Here is a 21040-nt window from a genome sequence, read left to right on the forward strand (position 1 = left end):
GTTGTCTTGTCTGTTTTATATTTCTTCTTGTACAGCCACTCTTGCGTATCGTCCTGTCTCGTGACACCCCTGGCATTGAGCTTGTTAGCTTCTGTCACTCGTGAACAATGGCAATTGAAGAGAGTAGGGGTGGGTTCTGGAGCTGAAAGCAAAGTACAGTTCAGTCACTTTTAAGTTGGAGGGGAACGTCAAGGTCTAGCTAGCAGGAAGGTTTGGAGGGGCGCTGGTGGGGGCGTGAGTGTGTGAGGAACATAGCCCCCCCTGTGGAAAGCAAGTATCTGCTGTATTTTACATATTTATTTACATTTCTGTTTCTACATGTTGACGTCTGCTTAGTGTAGCGCATGCGGAGGAGCGGTCGCATTCTTTCAATGGCACGTCTTTATTTTCAAGATTGAAGAGTTTTATTGTCATGTGCACAGTAAAACAGCAGTTCTACTATGCAATGGAATTCTTATTCTGTTCATTCACACAAGAAAGAATAAGAACATAAGAAACATAAATACCAATAAATTAAGCAACAACAACAGAAGAGACATTAATACAAATAAATAATACAAATAAATAAATAATAAAGTGCTATGAGTGTTTCCTCAGTCTTCTCAGGAAGTACAGTCTCCGTTGGGACTTCTTCATAATTTGTTGGGTGTTGTGAGACCAGGTGAGGTCCTCGCTGATGTGTGTGCCAAGGAACTTGAAGGTGTTCACCCTCTCCACCTCAGTCTCATCAATAAACAGGGGTATTTTGACTTTGTGGATTATTTTGGACTCTTCGCTTTTGTGTTTTGAAAGCTTACGGAATGCGGAATAGCGACTGCAATACAGTATGGTACGCCGCGTTGTCCATGTGTTTGTATGGGTGTACCACCTCACCCCCACCCCCTAACCCACACACACGTGTACCCCAGAGGAGCGATCACATTACAGCCGGAAAGCTGCAAACGTTTCTCTTGCTGCAGGCAGTGTGGACGTGAAGTTAAGCACAAATGATTCTTCTACTTTTGGACTCTTTGCAGCATCGTTCCAGCAGTGTGTGTGTGTGTGTGTGCGTGCATGTGCATGTGTGTATGTGTGTGTGTGCATGCTCTACTGGAAGGTCAGGATGCCACACGCTTCCAGGGATTCCCCCTGCAGCAGAAGGCAGCGCTTGTTTTTTCCGCCTCTGCTTCACTGTTGTGGCTCATCCATTGTGGACGTGTTCCTTCCTTGCTTACTTATTGTACTGGGTGTGTACTGTGTGTGTACTGTGTGTGTACTGTGTGTGTACTGCGTGTGTACTGCGTGTGTACTGTGTGTGTACTGTGTGTGTACTGTGTGTGTACTGCGTGTGTACTGCGTGTGTACTGCGTGTGTACTGTGTGTGCGTAGGAGATGTTCCCTAGGGGGACGTCTTCAGCAGTCGCACCGTCGCCCACGCACTTCCTGAAAGCTGCCCCATCCTCCTACATCACAGCGCAGGAAGTGATGACATCACATCCTGTGTGTCCTTAAAGGAGCTGGATGAGACGCTCCAGGAAGTAGACACATCCTGCCATTGAAAGCAGATTGTTAGGAGGCCTTGCTGGGGTACAGTGGAGTGAGGCAAGCCATCTCTGACCAGATTGGGGGGGTCTGCGACACCACCTTTCTCCCACATACGATGCTGTCCTTCCATCCCTTCCCCAAAGATTCAGTCATGTTGCCTCTAAAAAATAAACACCTTGGTTTCAGGTGGGTCCAATGCCAACCACGGTGATGCCACCCAAACCACCATCGTTGCCGGGCAGACGCCCCACTCCATTGTACCCTGACATTGTCAACTGGCACCTAAAGAGCCAACCACTCCTGTCTGTACCCGCCTCCTCCTTTAGAGGATAAGTAGACTGGATCTTGCACCAGGCTCTCAGACTACAGCTGTCCTATCTAGTCTGACTGGCGTGCGTCCCACCTAGTCTTTGAGCATGAAGCCTACTCGGATGAGAGACCAAACGTCTTCTAAGACTAACTGATCAGTCCGGTTGCCATCCCTTCAATGCCCCGAGGATACTCGCTAAATATGGCGGCATTGCAGATCCCTCCTGCTACATCTTCTTCTCAGGCAGAGCAGGTGTGTGGGGGGGTGTTAGTCACACAGACAGTCCCGTTATAATGTGTTCATGAGCCAGTGCCAAGCTGTTTGTGGTGGTCCAGATGTATTTGTTCCACATCAGTGAAGCACTGCAGATGTTTAAGATGAACCTAGGATGTGATTGGCTAACCGCACGACAGCGCAGATCCGCAACTGCTCTGGTTTGGCTTTTTGTGTTTGTGCAAACCTTTTTCCAAAAGAAAGAGTGAATTTATGCATCCATCCCAGTATGGAGTGTGTGTGTGTGTGTGTGTGTGTGTGTGTGTGTGTGTGTGTGTGTGTGTGTGTGTGATTTATCTGGCCAGGCTGAGGTCCACAGTAGAATCCTAATTCTTCTGGCATCAGCCTGAAGTCAAAGAGCTTCTATTCATTCCCAGTCCTTGCGTCCTTCCCTTGCCCCCCCCATACCCCCGTCTCACGTGTTAGCAGGTTTAGCAACGCTCGGGTTTGCCACAGACAATAGAGGAGTGTGTTGTCGTACACATGCTAGCGTCTGAATTATTGATTGTTAGCGTGTCATCATTCATTAGTCATCAACTTCTCACTCGTAAACAGGAAGTCGTGGCAGCGATGAGATACTCTCGTCTCATCCATTAACGCTTGCCGCCAACTCCTTCAGGTCTCAGCCCCGAGTGGGGGGAGTGCAGGGGGCATGGACAGGGGGTGACATCACAGGCAGAAAGGTTTAATAACAAGCGTGTTGTGATCAATAATTAATCATCACTTAGGGGAATGAGAATGGGGGGGGGCGGTGCAGGAAAGGGCAAGGGTTGTGGTGTTAGTCGAGTGGGCGGGGCTTGAAGAGAAGCTAATGTGATGTATTAATCAGAGTGGGATGTCACTGAGAACCTGAACGAGGACCCCGAAAGCAAACTACCCTGCATCACCTTCTCCTCCTCCTCCGGAAACACGGACACTAGACCGCACAGTATTCATTCGTTCATACGCTCACCGTGTGTATCATGTGTGTGTATCATGTGTGTACATCGCTGGGAAGCCTTTCAATTTGGGACGTGATCTTGGATGATGAGAGTGGTCTGAGTAACCCAAAAGCTAGAGTCAGGGTCAGGGTCAGGGTCAGGGTCAGGGTCAGGGTCAGGGTCAGGGTCAGGGTCAGGGTCAGGGTCAGGGCTAACCCTAATCTTCTCATTGACATGAGATGCATTTTTTTATCCAAATGTGTTTGAATTGTGAATCGCAGCAGCAACTTTCGAGGTAATGTCCACTCTTTATGCTAAGCCGGGATAAATGATGCTGATATCCATCTTCCTCCCGGGAACACACACACTTGTACGTAATTGAATAATAAGTTATCCTCTGTCTGTCTTTCCCAGTTGCTTTCATTTATTTGTGTTGTGGTGGAGAGTCGGGTCCACTCTGGCTGACGTGTTCCATTATTCACTCCCGCAGTAATCACACGCGCTCGTTAACAAGCGACAGCATCACAAGCACTGCTAATACAAACTCCCTCTCTCTCCCCCTCCATGACTCGTGTACGTACATCCACTTTATCCATGCTTTCAGGGAAACACACACACACACACACAGATTTACATTACAATGGATCCCGCATAGTCGCCATTCAGCATTCGTAACCCCACAAAGTCACAGATTATTTGGTTTCTTTTTATTTTTTCTCAGAAAAGAGGCCATTTCTTTTGTCATTCACCCAATTTTGTTAATTCATTCTAAGTATGTGATATGAATGCTTGAGATGTAAAGGATGCATACAGCGTAATGTCCTCATGACGTGATGGCAGCGCCCCGTGTGGCTGCGGAATCACACTACAGTAAAGCGTAGAAAATCACTTTAGCATCTTCTAAATACTTACAAAACTTAATCATTAGAGACATGTGGACATGAAGCGCCCTATAGTCACCTTTAAACTCCTATTAGCCAATACAGTAGACATAATAAGACAAAATAAGACATATAAGACAGGAATTTAGGGTTAGGTACCAGGAGAGGCCCCACAAACACACATGACAAGAAGAGGAAATGGGAGAGCGTGGAGGAGTATAGCGTGCATTGCGGGGAAGTTTTAATGCATGCACACGCGTGCACATGCGCACACATAGTTCAGTTCCAAATGTGAAAACTGTCACAAAAGCAAAAAATATGTGTCAAAGTGAAAGTTATGCTTGAAATGTATCTTTTCACAAAAAGCTGGTTTCTTCCTTTTTTAGTCGAGAACTGATATTTTCCTGAAACGTACCTACGTTCTACTGCTGATGACTAAAGAACGCAAAAAGGTAGAAACAAACTTGTTGTTTCTGATCAGTCCAAATGGTGTAAAATGGCCACCACTGAAGGGGTTGTCTTTTGAAAAAAGGATTAAATGAGTTAAGAAGAAAGTAGGAAGATATGGGAAATTTAAAAAAACAACAGCAAAAATGTAAAAAAAGAGCAAAGAGTGAAGTTGATATTAATGATGTTTTTCACCTCCTATATGACAAAGCTGAGATGCAGTTTTGTCTTGAAATATAAATAACTTCTTATGTTGCTTTACAAAATATGAACTTGGCCAAGTTGCATCCTTTCATTTTTCACTATGTGGCCCTGACAGGAAAACCTTTGGACACCCCTGATCTAGACCATTTATGTCTATATTCTCCTCCTGTGTGCTGATGATTAGACATTAGCATTAGCGTTAGCCTGTCCGCTCACTCCCTGCAGGGCTCTTTTGGCTAAGCGATTGGAAGTCTTGGCAGGCTAGCTGCTAATCCAGACCGGATGCTAATGAACTCTGGCCCTCATCCACCGCATCCCAGCGGAGGCACGTGTCGCTATGGAGCCCGGCGGCTAACTGGCTAACAGGCGGCGGTCGGCGCTCCGTGAGGCCAGCGCAGACGGACAGCAAAGCGCCGCTAGCTGCTAGATGCTAATGAGCGGCTGGTATTAGAATATGGGAAACAGGCTGCGTGTCTTTGGAGAGCTAACAGGAACATTGGGCAGCGTTCACGTCATTCATGGCCATCCATCACAGAAAGCACTTTAGCACGCTTGTTCGTTTGGGTGCTGAATGGTTTACTGTCCTGGGGGTCACATCTGATTCCTAAAACATTTGCAGGACGTTTCCCGTCTTTATTTACCGTGCGTCTCCCAGCCTTTTCCTTCCTCTGTCGTTTCCCACCTGACCCCATCACACCCTCACCGCTGTTATGATCCTCACATCCAGAAGCGTGTTCACGCACGCCTGCACACGCGTGGAGAAGCATAGCCCATGGGGGGGCACATATGCATGTTTATTCACAGTTTATTTATTAGCGCTTTCACAAACATGACGTTATTCATCTCAATAAACATAGTCTGACCTGTCAGTACACTTCAGTACGCATACTGTGTACACTGTGTACTCACTTCCTGAGTGTGCATACTTTGACAAACCCATCATTGTCGCTGCACACTTACTACTACTTCTTTTCCTTGTTGTGGTTTGCATGCACCCCCTGCTTGAAATGAGGCAGAGATCACGCACTCGCTTTTGATGGTAGTCCCTCCCCTTCTGCTACGTAACCAAGGTGAGGATGGGAAGTGTCCATCATTGCGCACTCAACACTTGAGTGCTTTGAGTACAACATGCGGGTACGGACAGTGTTCTGTATTTAGTTGTTGAATTTTAAAAGATTAGAGTTGCAATATTGTGAGAACATACAAAAAGAAATTCATCTTTTTATGCAAATAAACTTTACAAGAACAAAGTGAGAATAGGAGAAACAAATAAAATGATAGAAAAGCCTCCAGATGTGAAAAAAGGTCAATTTCCAAGAAATGAATTGCAGTTTTACATGACAAAAGGCAAAGAAGTTGTACTTCGATGAGGAAAAAGTCCTAATTTGGTGAGAAAATAGCCCAACGTTGCCAGAATACAAGGAAATCGTTACACATTTTCAAGAAAAAAAATCGTAGAAAAGCCTTCAGATGAGCAAAAATGGACAATTTCTGAGAAAGAAATTGCAGTTTTACATGATAAAAGAAAAAGAAGTACTTCGATGAGAAAACGTCATAATACTCTGAGAAAATATTGCATTGTTACAAGAACAAAGCCAGAATATGAGAAAAGTTCTAATGTTTACAGACAAAGAAGTTGTACTTCTATGAGAAAAAGTCCTAATTTGATGAGAAAATACTGCAAATTTGCAAGAATAAAGTCTGAATGAATAAAGTCTGAACTTTACGAGAAAAAGTGAAAATTGTAACATTAGAAGAAGAAGATGTGGAAATCCTTCCAGCTTTTCGACCTTCAAACCAACACAGCAAAGTGCGACGAAGCGTAGCGTCGCTACAGCGCAAAACAAAGTACCGTGTGTACCTTGTTGTGTACATCTCGGGTGTGGGAAGTCTTGTCACATCTAAGGTTGGTCGGCTTGTGGAGCATCACTTCCTGTGTGTAGGTCGTACGCCACCTCCGTAAACGCCTTCTCCTCTGCATTCAGATCGACATTTGCAATAAAAATGGTGTAACACATGGATTAGTTCCATCTGCAGTTATGTGCATTAATGACTTGCCTCTTTTTATCCGTTTTGATAACTTTAGAAGGCACAGAAAAGAGGAAGACGTGTGCTCATGCCAAAATAAAGTACTTCCTGGTTGTGTCACGGGATGCTTTAAAGACATGTTTACCGTGACGGCCGTTCGTCTCTCGTTTTGGCGTGCGTGTTGCGGCTCTTCCTGCCTGGCTAATCCTCCGAACACGCTCGCTCGCTTGCTCTCTCTCTCTCACTCTGCGGATTAAAAAGCGTAATTGGGACAAAGAAAGACGACTGTTGGATGTTTCAGCCCCGTACCTGCAGTCTGCTGCTGAAACGCACCGATAGCGTTCTCGTCAGCGTCCTTTCGTCAAGCTTAAAGACACAAAGCAGCTTGTGTGTGTGTGTGTGTGTGTGTGTGTGCGCGTGTGTGTGTGCGTGTGTGTGTGAGAGAGACGCACAAAAGACGGCACCGAGCTTGTGAAGTGTGAGTGACAGCTGGGAGGCGTCAGCAGCTCCTGAATGCATATTCAGTCAAAAGTGCGGCGCCGATGCAAAACGGCCCCGAGCCGCCCTCCGTCCGACCGGGGAGGTTTTTCCTGTCCTCCGTCAGTCGTCAGTGCTGCGTTCGCGTTCTGTCCGTACATTTGAGCGCCGCGTGAGAGAGCAGCGAGGCAGCAAATTGAAAAATAGCAGCGGAGAAAAAAGATTTACTCCATCTTTCTGACTTGTGTGTGCGTCTGTATGTGTGTGTGCTGCGTCAAGTGTCACTGTCAACACACACTCACATGTATAGCCGTCCTCTGTGTGTGTGTGTGTGTGTGTGTGTGTTTATGCATCAGTAAATCTTGTGTCATAGTGCCAGAGCGCATGGCGGCGTGACATGAAACACACACACGCACACAAAGCAGGTCATGTGAGTGTGTCATGTGCTTCCAGAGTTGTGCGCTTGTGTGCCCTGCAGGTGTGATGATGCTGAGTGACGGCTGAAGTGTTTGGCTTTGCTTTCCCGTGTCAAAGACAAACAGGAGAGTAACTGAGCACAATGGAACCCGTTTATGTCTCACACACGCACACACACGCACACACACAGCCTCCACATGACTACGTTAGCCACATGGCTACGTTAGCCGCCTTTTTCATGATGATCACACCGTGAGCCCCCAGAACTCTCCATGCCCCGTCGATGGTTTGGTTTCGAAATGCCGTACTCTAGCTGTGTAAAAGGTGCCCCCCCTAAGTGCTATGTTAATGTAACATCAATAGGTGCTACGTTAACGTCGCGTGAATAGGTGCTATGTTAACGTCGCGTGAATTGGCGCTATGTTAACATAATGTGAATAGGTGCTATGTTAACGTCGCACGAATAGGTGCTATGTTAACATAGTGTGAATTGGTGCTATGTTAACATAACGTGAATAGGTGCTATGCTAAGGTGACATGAACACTTATTCACATAACTTTAGCCAAAACAACATAACATAACTACAGTCAAACCTGTCTATAGCGGCCACTGAATGGAAATGGCAAAAGTGGCCGCTATAGACAGGTTGGCGGCCATTTTCAATTTGTGCGCACACATATGAACATGTATTCACAAACGGACTGGAGCAAAACCAAGAGACATAGGGGAAAACACTCTGTTGACACATCAACAGGTAGGTAAATGTAGGTAACAGTTCCGGTGAGGAAACTAGTAATATCAATAACAACAATGACCCAGCGCCGCACATTCGACGGCGCTGGCTTTTTATCCGCCACAAATGTTAATTGACCGTAGCTGCGCGGCCACCAGGCATGAAGCGGCTGCCTCTTCCTCCCCGGAGAAGGCACAGCCCGCCAAATAAGAGCGCAGGACAGGGGACGCTCGCTCCTGTCCTGCAGAACGTCACAAATTTCCATCTTTGATTTTTTTTTAAACACGATTTTAAAAGCAAGAAATAAAATTTTTTGTGAACGAGCCTGAGGTTATCCAGTATGTACAGGTTACGCGTGAAGGAGTCATGAATGGGTGTGTGCGTGAACAATTGAGTGCGGAGGAGGTGTGAAGATCGTCGTAAACTAACAAGACCATCGCTCCTTTCTTATTGGATGGGCTTCTAATCTCTAATTAGTCGGCAATTAAGTGATATTTTAGATGTTTTATTCAGGTGTTTTGGCTATTTTAGAATCTATTCACGGCATTGCAAAGTGGGAAGATTACCTTTTTGGCCGTCATTGAATCTTTTCAGGGCGGCATTGCAAAGTAAGAAGACGGCTTTTTTATGTCGAACTAGGACTCAGTAATTAAAGTCTACACACGACGGCTTCACTGCTTAAAAAACAAAACTTTTTCGTGCATGAAGCTTGTACTTGAATCAGTAATTTGGCCGCTATATGCAGTCAGATATTGACCAAGGGAGACAAAATGGGTGGTTGCTGACCGCGTTGGACAGGTGACTGCTATACACAGGGTCTATAACATGTAAATTTGCTGCGGGGGATTTTTCAGTGGCTGCTATAGGCAAGTGGCCGTTCTATAAAGGTGGCCGCTAAGACAGGTTTGACTGTAGTTTACTTGCGTCTTGTAATCTGCACAATGTTCTTTTCTTTTTGGGGGTATTTGTGTTCCGTCTTCCTCAGTTGTCTTTATAAGTTGATGTTTACATTTTCAGTGGTACAGGTGGCACACAAGCCCGGAGCGCCCTCTCGTGGCTGGCAGTGTAAAAAAACAAACATATATAAGTCGCTCCGGTGCATAAGTGGCAGCACCAGCCAAACCATGAAAAAAATTGCGACTTATAGTCCGGAAAATACGGTAATTAATTATTTCACCACACAATGAAGTGGATCATTTTGCCAGCCTCAATATATTGCCATGTGCACGCATGTCTGTTGAAATCCTTTCTCCCGCCTCCAAACAGACAGGAAGAGGATTCACTCTGTGCATTGCTTTCAGCACTTCTGTGTGCATTTGATCCATAGAACAACGGCATGCACGGAGTGAGCCCCTTTGTCGGTCATACAGTCTCTTTGTCTCGGTGGGTGGAGGCGGGGGCTGCTGGCATGCGCACAAAGTGCAGCGGTTGATCATGTATCGACTTAAGCGGGCCCTTTTTATTCCTAAGAAGAACACAAGGGTCCACGTAAACGGGTCGTCGACATAAACGTGCACTCCAGCACTAAGATGTCATTGAGTGAAGATGAGGACTCGTTAGATAATCCCAATAATTGCCAGTTGCAGTGGGATCATTTTAAGCTGCTCTTCCTTTTCTGCATTCGCCTCATTTAACTGTGTTCCCCCCCCGAGGGGGGAGGTTCTTCTCGGGTTTCTCCTGACTCAACGACTTCCGGCGAATTAAAGCGGGAAGAGGAACGCTGGAGATTACATGAAAGTCTCTAACATGATCGCCCGCAGCCTTCCTCCGGGGGGGGGTGATACCCCCCCAGCGTGCCTCCGCTTTCTCCGCATCAACGAGCTTCCCCTACTTTGAGCGAGTCGCTTCCGATACGTTCACGCGTGACGGGCGTGACGCCGACCGTTCACCGATTCTAAATCCTCTCCCGCCTCGTCGCCTTCACCCGCAGTCACATGATCGCATGCAGATGGGAGTCATGTGACTGTCAGCTGTGAGAGGAGCAAAGTCACACCCCAGTAGCCTCCTCAGCCAATCACGTCTTATTGATTACTGGGGGGGGGGGGTGGTTATATTTCGTTTCCTCATAGAACTACAACTTTTTTCTTCATACATTTCCAGCGTTCATGTTTTCATAAATGAACGCCTTCTTCTTGTGTCAAGGCTTCATGACAACACGGCTTCATGGCTTCATAACATGACAAAGTTCAAACCTTGCAAGGACAAAGTCCTGAGGGTTGGGGTTAGGGCTGGGGTTGGGGTTAGGGTAACCCTAATCCTAACCCTGCTTGTAGTAAAGTAAGAATGCATTTTTCATAAAATTCAGACTTTTTCTCATAAAGTAAATGTTTTTCCTTATAAAATTTAGACCTTTCTCATGTAAAATTGCAATTTCTGTCCTGGTAATATCCCATTTATTCCTCATCTTTGATTTTTTCCTAGCAAATTTGTAACTTTTTTTTTTTTATCACATTCTGACTTTTTTCTTGTAAGGTTGCAATATTTTCTCATACATTGACGATGATTTTTTGTCATCATATTCCCATTTTAAGCTTTTACAATTCTCAAACAACACGAGTAAAAAAGTGGATTGTTTTTAGTGTAAGAAGAGTGTGGATGATGATTTCTGGTGATGATGGTTGAAGTAGCCCCGCCCCCAACGCAAGCCAACCACTGCTGTCATGTTGTCCACATGTCTTGGTGTGTTTGCTATTTCAGCTTTTCTGTAGTTTGGTGTGAAGTGAAGGATGTTGGCAGGCAGAAGATGCAAAAGGCTTTGCTGTGCTTTTTTGTCGTACGAGAACAACATGAACACATCTGCTGTCCAACATCACAAACCCCCACAGGATGTTTGATTCAGCGTGGCCAATCAGCAGCTGCAGTCAAATGTGTGTGTGTGTAAATTACTAACACACACGTGCACACTGAAACACACACCTGCTCAGATGAAAAGTGCAGGCTGTGTTCTCCCAGACAGCAAATCATGGCCTGCAGCACCACACTTGTACCCTTTAGTGGGAGAAGAACGTGTGGAGCCTAGTTTGGGAAATAAAGGTAGAACGAGGCAGAAGGACGAGTGTTGTTATGGCTGCGGGGCACACACACACACACACACACACACACACACGCACACACGATACAAGCATCACAGCGCAACGATCCAACTTAATCCAGGTTGTAAGCACACTGATGCCCTGTGAGCCACGCACTTGTCATGTAGACATACCGTCTTTATCCATCTTATTGTGTTACCTTACAGACGGATACCAAGTCCCCACACCGTGTACATGAAGTAGAGCTCTTGGTGTCTGCTCAAAATCACCAATGATGCAGGTGTATACTGTACGTTTCATGAGAAAATACTGCAGTTTTAAGAGAAGAAAAGCCAAAATTCTGAAACAAAACCCAGAATGTTTGCAACTGTACATGACAATCTTGTAAAAGTATAAGAATACATTTGTAATATAAGGAGAAAGTTGTACTTCTACGATATGAAGTCAAAAATACTGCAATTTTTACGAGAAAATAATGTCAAAATCATGAAAAAATATCAGAATTTTACAAGAAATGATTGTAACTGTAAGGTAAGGTAATGTTGTAATATTATAAGTATAATAGAAGTAGAATATTACAAGGATAAAGTTGTAATATTAGAAAAAAAATAGAAGAAAAGTTCAAATCTGAGTTTGACAAGAAATGATAGCAACTGTACAAGATCATGTTGTAATATTGCGCGAACAAAGTTGTAATATAAGAAATTAAAAAAATAAGAAATCATTTTGCAACAAAATAAGTTGTGCTATTGTGATTTAAAAAAAGTAGAAAATACTGCAGTTTTGCAAGAGAAAAACTCAAAATCATGAAAAAAATTGGAATTTCACAAGAAACGATTGCAGCTGCACGAGATCATGTTGTAACATTGCAAGAATAAAAAAGGCACACATTTTAAAAACCCTGAAAGCCGTTTACACAAATGCTAAGTGGTTTTGCCATTTTTTTTCTGTACCCAAAATGAACACAAACATCCCCAATGATGCAGGTATATACGTAGTAGCCTCTACATACGTAGCAGGTAGTGTATGTACTGTACTGTATATAGGTGGCAGGTAGTGTATGTACTGTATGTAGGTAGCAGATAGAGTATGTACTGTATATAGGTAGCAGGTAGTGTATGTACTGTAGGTAGGTAGCAGGTAGTGTATGTACTGTATATAGGTAGTAGGTAGTGTATGTACTGTAGGTAGGTAGTAGGTAGTGTATGTACTGTATATAGGTAGCAGGTAGTGTATGTACTGTAGGTAGGTAGCAGGTAGTGTATGTACTGTATATAGGTGGCAGGTAGTGTATGTACTGTATGTAGGTAGTAGGTAGTGTATGTACTGTATATAGGTAGCAGGTAGTGTATGTACTGTAGGTAGGTAGCAGGTAGTGTATGTACTGTATATAGGTAGCAGGTAGTGTATGTACTGTAAGTAGGTAGTAGGTAGTGTATGTACTGTAGGTAGGTAGCAGGTAGTGTATGTACTGTAGGTAGGTAGTAGGTAGTGTATGTACTGTAGGTAGGTAGCAGGTAGTGTATGTACTGTATATAGGTAGTAGGTAGTGTATGTACTGTAGGTAGGTAGTAGGTAGTGTATGTACTGTATATAGGTAGCAGGTAGTGTATGTACTGTATATAGGTAGCAGGTAGTGTATGTACTGTAGGTAGGTAGTAGGTAGTGTATGTACTGTATATAGGTAGCAGGTAGTGTATGTACTGTAGGTAGGTAGCAGGTAGTGTATGTACTGTATGTAGGTAGCAGGTAGTGTATGTACTGTATATAGGTAGCAGGTAGTGTATGTACTGTAGGTAGGTAGCAGGTAGTGTATGTACTGTATATAGGTGGCAGGTAGTGTATGTACTGTAGGTAGGTAGCAGGTAGTGTATGTACTGTATATAGGTGGCAGGTAGTGTATGTACTGTATGTAGGTAGCAGATAGTGTATGTACTGTATATAGGTAGCAGGTAGTGTATGTACTGTAGGTAGGTAGCAGGTAGTGTATGTACTGTATATAGGTAGCAGGTAGTGTATGTACTGTAAGTAGGTAGTAGGTAGTGTATGTACTGTAGGTAGGTAGCAGGTAGTGTATGTACTGTAGGTAGGTAGTAGGTAGTGTATGTACTGTAGGTAGGTAGCAGGTAGTGTATGTACTGTATATAGGTAGTAGGTAGTGTATGTACTGTAGGTAGGTAGTAGGTAGTGTATGTACTGTATATAGGTAGCAGGTAGTGTATGTACTGTATATAGGTAGTAGGTAGTGTATGTACTGTATATAGGTAGCAGGTAGTGTATGTACTGTAGGTAGGTAGCAGGTAGTGTATGTACTGTATATAGGTAGCAGGTAGTGTATGTACTGTAGGTAGGTAGCAGGTAGTGTATGTACTGTGTATAGGTAGTAGGTAGTGTATGTACTGTAGGTAGGTAGTAGGTAGTGTATGTACTGTATATAGGTAGCAGGTAGTGTATGTACTGTAGGTAGGTAGTAGGTAGTGTATGTACTGTAGGTAGGTAGCAGGTAGTGTATGTACTGTATATAGGTAGTAGGTAGTGTATGTACTGTAGGTAGGTAGTAGGTAGTGTATGTACTGTATATAGGTAGCAGGTAGTGTATGTACTGTATATAGGTAGTAGGTAGTGTATGTACTGTAGGTAGGTAGTAGGTAGTGTATGTACTGTATGTAGGTAGCAGATAGTGTATGTACTGTATATAGGTAGCAGGTAGTGTATGTACTGTAGGTAGGTAGCAGGTAGTGTATGTACTGTATATAGGTAGCAGGTAGTGTATGTACTGTATGTAGGTAGCAGGTAGTGTATGTACTGTAGGTAGGTAGCAGGTAGTGTATGTACTGTATATAGGTGGCAGGTAGTGTATGTACTGTAGGTAGGTAGCAGGTAGTGTATGTACTGTATATAGGTGGCAGGTAGTGTATGTACTGTATGTAGGTAGCAGATAGTGTATGTACTGTATATAGGTAGCAGGTAGTGTATGTACTGTAGGTAGGTAGCAGGTAGTGTATGTACTGTATATAGGTGGCAGGTAGTGTATGTACTGTATGTAGGTAGCAGATAGTGTATGTACTGTATATAGGTAGCAGGTAGTGTATGTACTGTAGGTAGGTAGCAGGTAGTGTATGTACTGTATATAGGTAGCAGGTAGTGTATGTACTGTAAGTAGGTAGTAGGTAGTGTATGTACTGTAGGTAGGTAGCAGGTAGTGTATGTACTGTAGGTAGGTAGTAGGTAGTGTATGTACTGTAGGTAGGTAGCAGGTAGTGTATGTACTGTATATAGGTAGTAGGTAGTGTATGTACTGTAGGTAGGTAGTAGGTAGTGTATGTACTGTATATAGGTAGCAGGTAGTGTATGTACTGTATATAGGTAGTAGGTAGTGTATGTACTGTATATAGGTAGCAGGTAGTGTATGTACTGTAGGTAGGTAGCAGGTAGTGTATGTACTGTAGGTAGGTAGCAGGTAGTGTATGTACTGTATATAGGTAGCAGGTAGTGTATGTACTGTAGGTAGGTAGCAGGTAGTGTATGTACTGTATGTAGGTAGCAGGTAGTGTATGTACTGTATATAGGTAGTAGGTAGTGTACAGTATGTACTGTATATAGGTAGTAGGTAGTGTATGTACTGTAGGTAGGTAGTAGGTAGTGTATGTACTGTATATAGGTAGCAGGTATTGTATGTACTGTATATAGGTAGTAGGTAGTGTACAGTATGTACTGTAGGTAGGTAGCAGGTATTGGTGTTTGGTGTGGTGTACATGCAGTACAGTATGCTGTATATTTAGCAAGGGTGAGTGTGGTGTCGCAGTATTAAAATGCGGTGGCGTTGTGAGTGCGAAGGCACGTTTAGAAAGCTGATGTGGTCAATAAAGGGTGGAAAGCAACGCTGATGCACGCGTACGTGCAAGTAAGAAGCCATGTTGGCAGGACGTTGGTGTTATGCAACGTCCCCAAAAAATGGACACGAGAAGTGTGGAGGCAGACTTTCACAGCAGACACACACACACACACACACACACACACACACACACACACACACACACACAGTCTTCATTTGTGTTTCCACTCCTCATTCATCCTGTGCTCGGACTGATGGGGTGGAATTATGGGATGCCGGCGCTCTTCACGTGGGCCGCGTGTGTGCAATGTGTGCACATGCATACTTGATAAGGACAGACTTTTATAAGCATGCACAATGCAGCCTCACACACTCTTATCTCCCACACAGGGAGGTAATGAGGAGCTCACACACACACACACACACACACACGCACACACACACGCACACACACGCACACACACACGCACGGTGTGTTATCTACCGCTTTTTGTCTGGGCTGACAAACAGCCTGTGAGGCGGCGTGCGTTTCTCCTCTTGCTGGTTTTTAATCATCAGCGGGCGCCTCCTCCTCCTCCATCACCTCCTGCAGGAGCTTCATCTTCAGCGTGGATGTCCCCCCCCCTCTTGTCTTCCTGCTGTCTTTGTTGTCTTCTCTTTTGTGTTTCACTGCTTTCATTGTGTTTCATCCAAAAGGAGCCGTTCATCTTCCACACGGAACTTTTATTTCACATCTTCTTGTTTCATTCCGCCCAAACATCTCCAGCAGGGGGCCATGGCTCGGCTCGGCTAGGCTAGGCTAGGCTAGGCTAGGCTAGGTGATGGCGTACGCGCTTTCCTCTAGGTCAGGGTGGCCAAAATGCAGCCCAGGGGCCAATTTTTTTATTACATTCTAAAAATATCATTTAACAAGAAAACTAAAAAAACAACAACAAAAATAGAAACATCAGCAGGAATTTCAACACAAAAAAGTTGTACAACAAGAAGTAGTCATTTAAAAAAATAACATTGTCATATTATGAGGAGAAATGACCTCATTTTAGTAATATTATTATGTATTATTATGTTTATTATTATTTAATATTAATAATAGTATTTATTATTATTTAGAAATATTTAGGTGATTTTTAACAAACAAAACAACTAATGAAGTTGTAATTTGGGGAAAATTAGGTAGCAGAAATGTTATAATATTATGGGAATAAAGTCAGAATTACAAGAAGAACATTTACAAGAATAAAGTTGCATTCTAAAAAAAAAAAAGCGGTGTCACAAGAATAAACTCATCCTATACCGAGAACAAATGTCATTTTAGTAGCATATTGTTGAAATAGTAAAAAAAAGAAGTTTATGCCAACATTAAAAAGAAATCATTTTCGATCTTATTAGATATTTCAGCTGTCACAAAACCAACAAATATTTGTGTCAAAGTAAAAGTTATGCTTGAAATGTATTTTCTTTTCACAAAAAGCTGCTTTTTTTTAGTTGGGAACTGCTATTTCCCTGAAACGTACCTATGTTCTACTGCTGATTACTAAACAACACAAAAAGGTAAAAACAACTGTGTTTTTTCCGATTAAAGACGGGAGTCTAACCTTTCTTTTGGTGGGTTCCATGTTTCTATAACCATCCAACACAATATTCTGGGTGCCTTGAAAGATGAGTCCAAATGGTGTAAAATGGCCGCCACTGAAGGGGGTGTCTTTTGAAAATGTGTGGGATTGGATGACTTGAAGAAAGAAATATTTGGAAAATAAAAAAAAAAGGAAAAATAAGAAAAAAAGAGCAAATAGTGACGCTTTTGTGATTAGCAAAATTTAGAGTAGCAGGTAAGCGGCGTGGCTTTGGAATGTTGAAAAGTCATGTGATCACGTCTCTACCCGGGTCCATTGTGTGTGTGTGTGTGTGTGTGAGAGAGAGAGAGAGAGAGAATGAGCAGAATGCATCAACATGAGCAGTTGTGTAGCGGGGGCGCATCACTCCAAACCGCAGGGTAACAAAGAGAAAGATGGCCGTCACTGTGTGGCGATGCTGGGAGGCAGAAGGAGGTGACGCGAGGAGGAGTAGGAGGAGCATCATGTGTGGCTTCCAGGAAGTCACTTGGTCTTCACCTTCCTCTTCTCTGAGCTGCTCCACTTTCTGCTGCTGAGGCGGCAAACAAACACGCATGCACACGTACAAAAGGCCAAAAACAAACACGTGTGTGTGTGTGTGTGTGTGTGTGCGTGTGCGTGTGCGTGTGCAGGTGACAGGCAGGCAAGGAATCCTGATGATTCGCGTGGCTTCATTTCTCTCTTTATGTTTAGATCCCGGCACTGATTTATATCCTGGTGCCGGTGCAGGAAGCAGGAAGCAGTTATTAATAACACGCTCCGACTCATCTTGATCCGCTGCTAACACGCATGTCGGAGTGTTTGCTTCCTTTGGAACGTGGGAGCTGGGAATGTTGCTCATGGAAGAAAAGATCCCCAGACGTTTAAGACTTGGACAAGACAAACAATTATCAGCACAAAGCAAGAACTTCTCCTTGCTACTGATTGGAATCCATGTTGGATCCCAACAATTACGTCTCGACGTCTTACGTCGGAACAGAACTGGAGGAGTCTGTTGGAGAATGAGTTCCACTGTCCCTCTATTGTCCGATGGAGTGGGTGGGTGGGGGCTGTCGGTGACGGAGAGCCAATGTCCAATGTCCTCCTGTCTCTCACAGTTACAGACGCCTCCGACTGAGTGCCGATAACTTCTTCGGCCTTCCAGATCAGTTTGTCCATCCGCTTTACGTCCTTTATGCTGGTGCCCCCCCCCCCCCCCCCCCCCCCCCCCCCCCACACACACACACACACACACACAAACCACAGCAAAGTACAGTTTACGATTGAACAAGAAAGCTAAAAAAAAAATCAACAAAAATGGAAACATCAGCAGTAATTTTACAAGAATAAAGTTCAAATATTAGGAGGAAAAAGAATGTAATTCAATGAGCAAATGTTGTAATTGTTGTAAAAGCGACTCTAGTGTGTTATTTCATGTCTACCAGTTATGTTAAAACCATACGTGGAAAGTCATCAGCAGGTTATCTTGTATCGTGGAAATATATATCAGTGGGCCTGGAACCAATTCAGCGCTATCAGTGAGGGACTATAAAGTCATCAGTACGAGAAGAAGAGTTGAAAAAGATTCAATAAAAAACGTCAGAAATGAAAAAAAACAGCTGGAATATTAGAAGAATAAAGAGAAAAACATACACTCATGAGAAGAAAGTCACACTGTGACAAGAATAAACCAAATAATAAACAAATCATGTGGTTTTAGTGTCTTGGACTTGGAATGAACTCTTTTTAAATGATGACAAACAAAACAAAATAAAACAAAAATTCGGTCGGGGAAAATGTTCTAATATGATGGCAATAAAGTCCAAATATTAGGGGAAGAAAATTTCCAAAGCTTATTTCAAAAGAAAGATGAAATATGTGGAAACTAAAAAGAGTGAAGTTGATATGAAGCTGCATGCCAAAGCTGACATAAGATCTACGGTATATATAAGTTATATATCAGATCTATATATAAGTTACATATCATATCTATACATAAGTTATATATCAGATCTACAGTATATATAAGTTATATATCAAATCTATATATAAGTTACATATCAGATCTATATATAAGTTACATATCATATCTATATATAAGTTACATATCAGATCTATACATAAGTTATATATCAGATCTACAGTATATATAAGTTATATATCAGATCTATATATAAGTTACATATCATATCTATACATAAGTTATATATCAGATCTACAGTATATATAAGTTATATATCATATCTATATATAAGTTACATATCAGATCTATATATAAGTTACATATCATATCTATATATAAGTTACATATCAGATCTATACATAAGTTATATATCAGATCTACAGTATATATAAGTTATATATCAGATCTATATATAAGTTACATATCAGATCTATACATAAGTTATATATCAGATCTACAGTATATATAAGTTATATATCAAATCTATATATAAGTTACATATCAGATCTATACATAAGTTATATATCAGATCTACAGTATATATAAGTTATATATCAGATCTATATATAAGTTACATATCAGATCTATACATAAGTTATATATCAGATCTACAGTATATATAAGTTATATATCATATCTATATATAAGTTACATATCAGATCTATATATAAGTTATATATAAGATCTATATATAAGTTACATATCAGATCTATATATAAGATCTATATATAAGATCTATATATAAGTTATATATCATATCTATATATAAGTTACATATCAGATCTATATATAAGATCTATATATAAGTTATATATGTAACTTCTACCAGTGATGTTTGTTTCATATTTCTTGCTGGCGAACTCGACATCAAGTCCAGCATCCACGGCGTCCACGCTCGTGTTAAAGACTTCCTTCCTCCGCCGAGACGTTCGAAGCGTCTGTGGCTTTAGCGAGCGGCGTGCGGCCTTCAACGTGGTCCATCTTTGCTGCTGGGAGTACAAAAAAAAGTATTTTCCTGCTGTTTGAACCGGTTCAGGGTCCTGACAGTGATGACACCAGTTTCCATGGTGACGGGGTATCTGGCCAGCCAGGATGCTGCTGTTTATCAGCCGGGCCAGGTGTGTGTGTGTGTGTGTGTGTGTGTGTGTGTGTGTGTGTGTGTGTGTGTATGTGTCCTGCAGCGCTACATGGACAGCTAATTGTATTTTAATTATAAAAGCATCACGTCAGACAGCTACCCCCCCCCCCCCCCCCCCCAACAAAGCCAACGAAGCAACAAAGTTTGCTTTCAGCCTGCTGCTTTTATGCAAACCAACGTCACCTTCGAAAAACACCATTTACTCACTCCATCACTAGATAGGACAGCTCCAGTCTGACAACAACGATGGGGCGCGACCTCTTAACGACTTAATGTCATTTTGTGTCCCAAAAGGGTGGAAGCATTCTTGGTTGGGGCGTACTCCTTACAGGATAAATACCTGGGACCCCGACTAGAGCTGTCCTATCTAGTCTTTGGGCATGAAGTGATGAACCCGGCTCAGATGAGAGACGAAACATCTTCTAAGACAGGGGTGTCCAAACTGCGGCCCGGGGGCGGGGGGCCCGGCACATTCTACAAACACATTTAAACAAGAAAACTCACAAAAAAATCAAAAACCGAAAAATTGACAAGAATGAAGCCAAAATATGAGGAGTATAAAGTCCTCATATTAGGAAAAAAATAACAAAGTTGAAATGTTAAAAGCTATTTCAAAAATAAAAAGTAATATTATGAAAATCAAACAAATCAAAGAATAAAGTTGCAATTTTTGGAAAAGGATGTTGGGAAAACGTTTTAAAATGACAATGAAGTTCAAATATGATGAGAATATTTCTGTCTATCTGAATAAAGTCATAACGTTACGAATGCACATGCTGGGCTTTTCCAGAAGGTAAAAGGAGATGTTTCAGTATGAAGAGTGGAATTGGAAACGGTAGCGTTCCCGTTCTAGCATGACAAGGCTGTCATTCATCATCCAATCAACCTCATTGGCTGCCCAGCAACTGTCGTCATGTCAAATCAATGCAGTGTGTGGCGATCAATAGATGGACAAACGTTGGTGGGAGGAAACATCATCAGAGGACGCAATTTAGAAGACGAGGACAACTGCAATTCCCACACACACACGCACACACACACACACACACACACACGCACACGTGCACTTATGCTCAACTCCAAGCAGTGACTTGATGAATGCTGCCATGTTTGTGTTCGTCATTGGCAGATGCCACACCGCCGGGTGACCTTCTCCACAGCCAATCAGGCGCAGGACCTGCAGGACTCGTCCCAGCACAGCTACTACGACAGCGGCCTGGATGAGTCGGAGACGCCCAGCTCCAAGTCGTCATCGGGGCCGCGGA

The 21040-nt window shown here is 42.9% G+C and overlaps 1 protein-coding gene and 1 long non-coding RNA gene across 7 annotated transcripts in view; one reads left to right on the plus strand and one right to left on the minus strand.

Moving 5' to 3' along the window:
* The window catches only part of LOC129190196 (protocadherin-1-like), a 117913-nt gene that overhangs the window by 36200 nt on the left and 60673 nt on the right, over window positions 1-21040 (plus strand). For 4 of the 5 annotated variants that reach the window (XM_054792679.1, XM_054792680.1, XM_054792681.1 and 1 more), the window contains exon 4: window positions 20905-21040. This exon is cut by the window's right edge and continues 84 nt beyond it. The exons of the other annotated variant lie outside the window; for it this stretch is intronic. In XM_054792679.1, the coding sequence (XP_054648654.1) occupies window positions 20905-21040 (136 nt within the window). The remainder of the gene's footprint in view (window positions 1-20904) is intronic. 5 annotated transcript variants of the gene reach the window in all.
* LOC129190203 (uncharacterized) lies at window positions 26-7300 on the minus strand. 2 transcript variants are annotated; one of them, XR_008572958.1, is made up of 4 exons: window positions 6897-7300; window positions 6733-6833; window positions 6421-6534; window positions 26-142 (listed from the first exon to the last, which is right to left on the minus strand). It is a non-coding gene; the product is annotated as an uncharacterized LOC129190203 (long non-coding RNA). The 2 variants fall into 2 exon arrangements; XR_008572957.1 differs by lacking the exon at window positions 26-142 and having other exon boundaries at window positions 3186-6534.

This window comes from Dunckerocampus dactyliophorus, chromosome 11 (genome assembly GCF_027744805.1).
Source record: "Dunckerocampus dactyliophorus isolate RoL2022-P2 chromosome 11, RoL_Ddac_1.1, whole genome shotgun sequence".
Lineage (NCBI taxonomy): Eukaryota > Metazoa > Chordata > Actinopteri > Syngnathiformes > Syngnathidae > Dunckerocampus > Dunckerocampus dactyliophorus.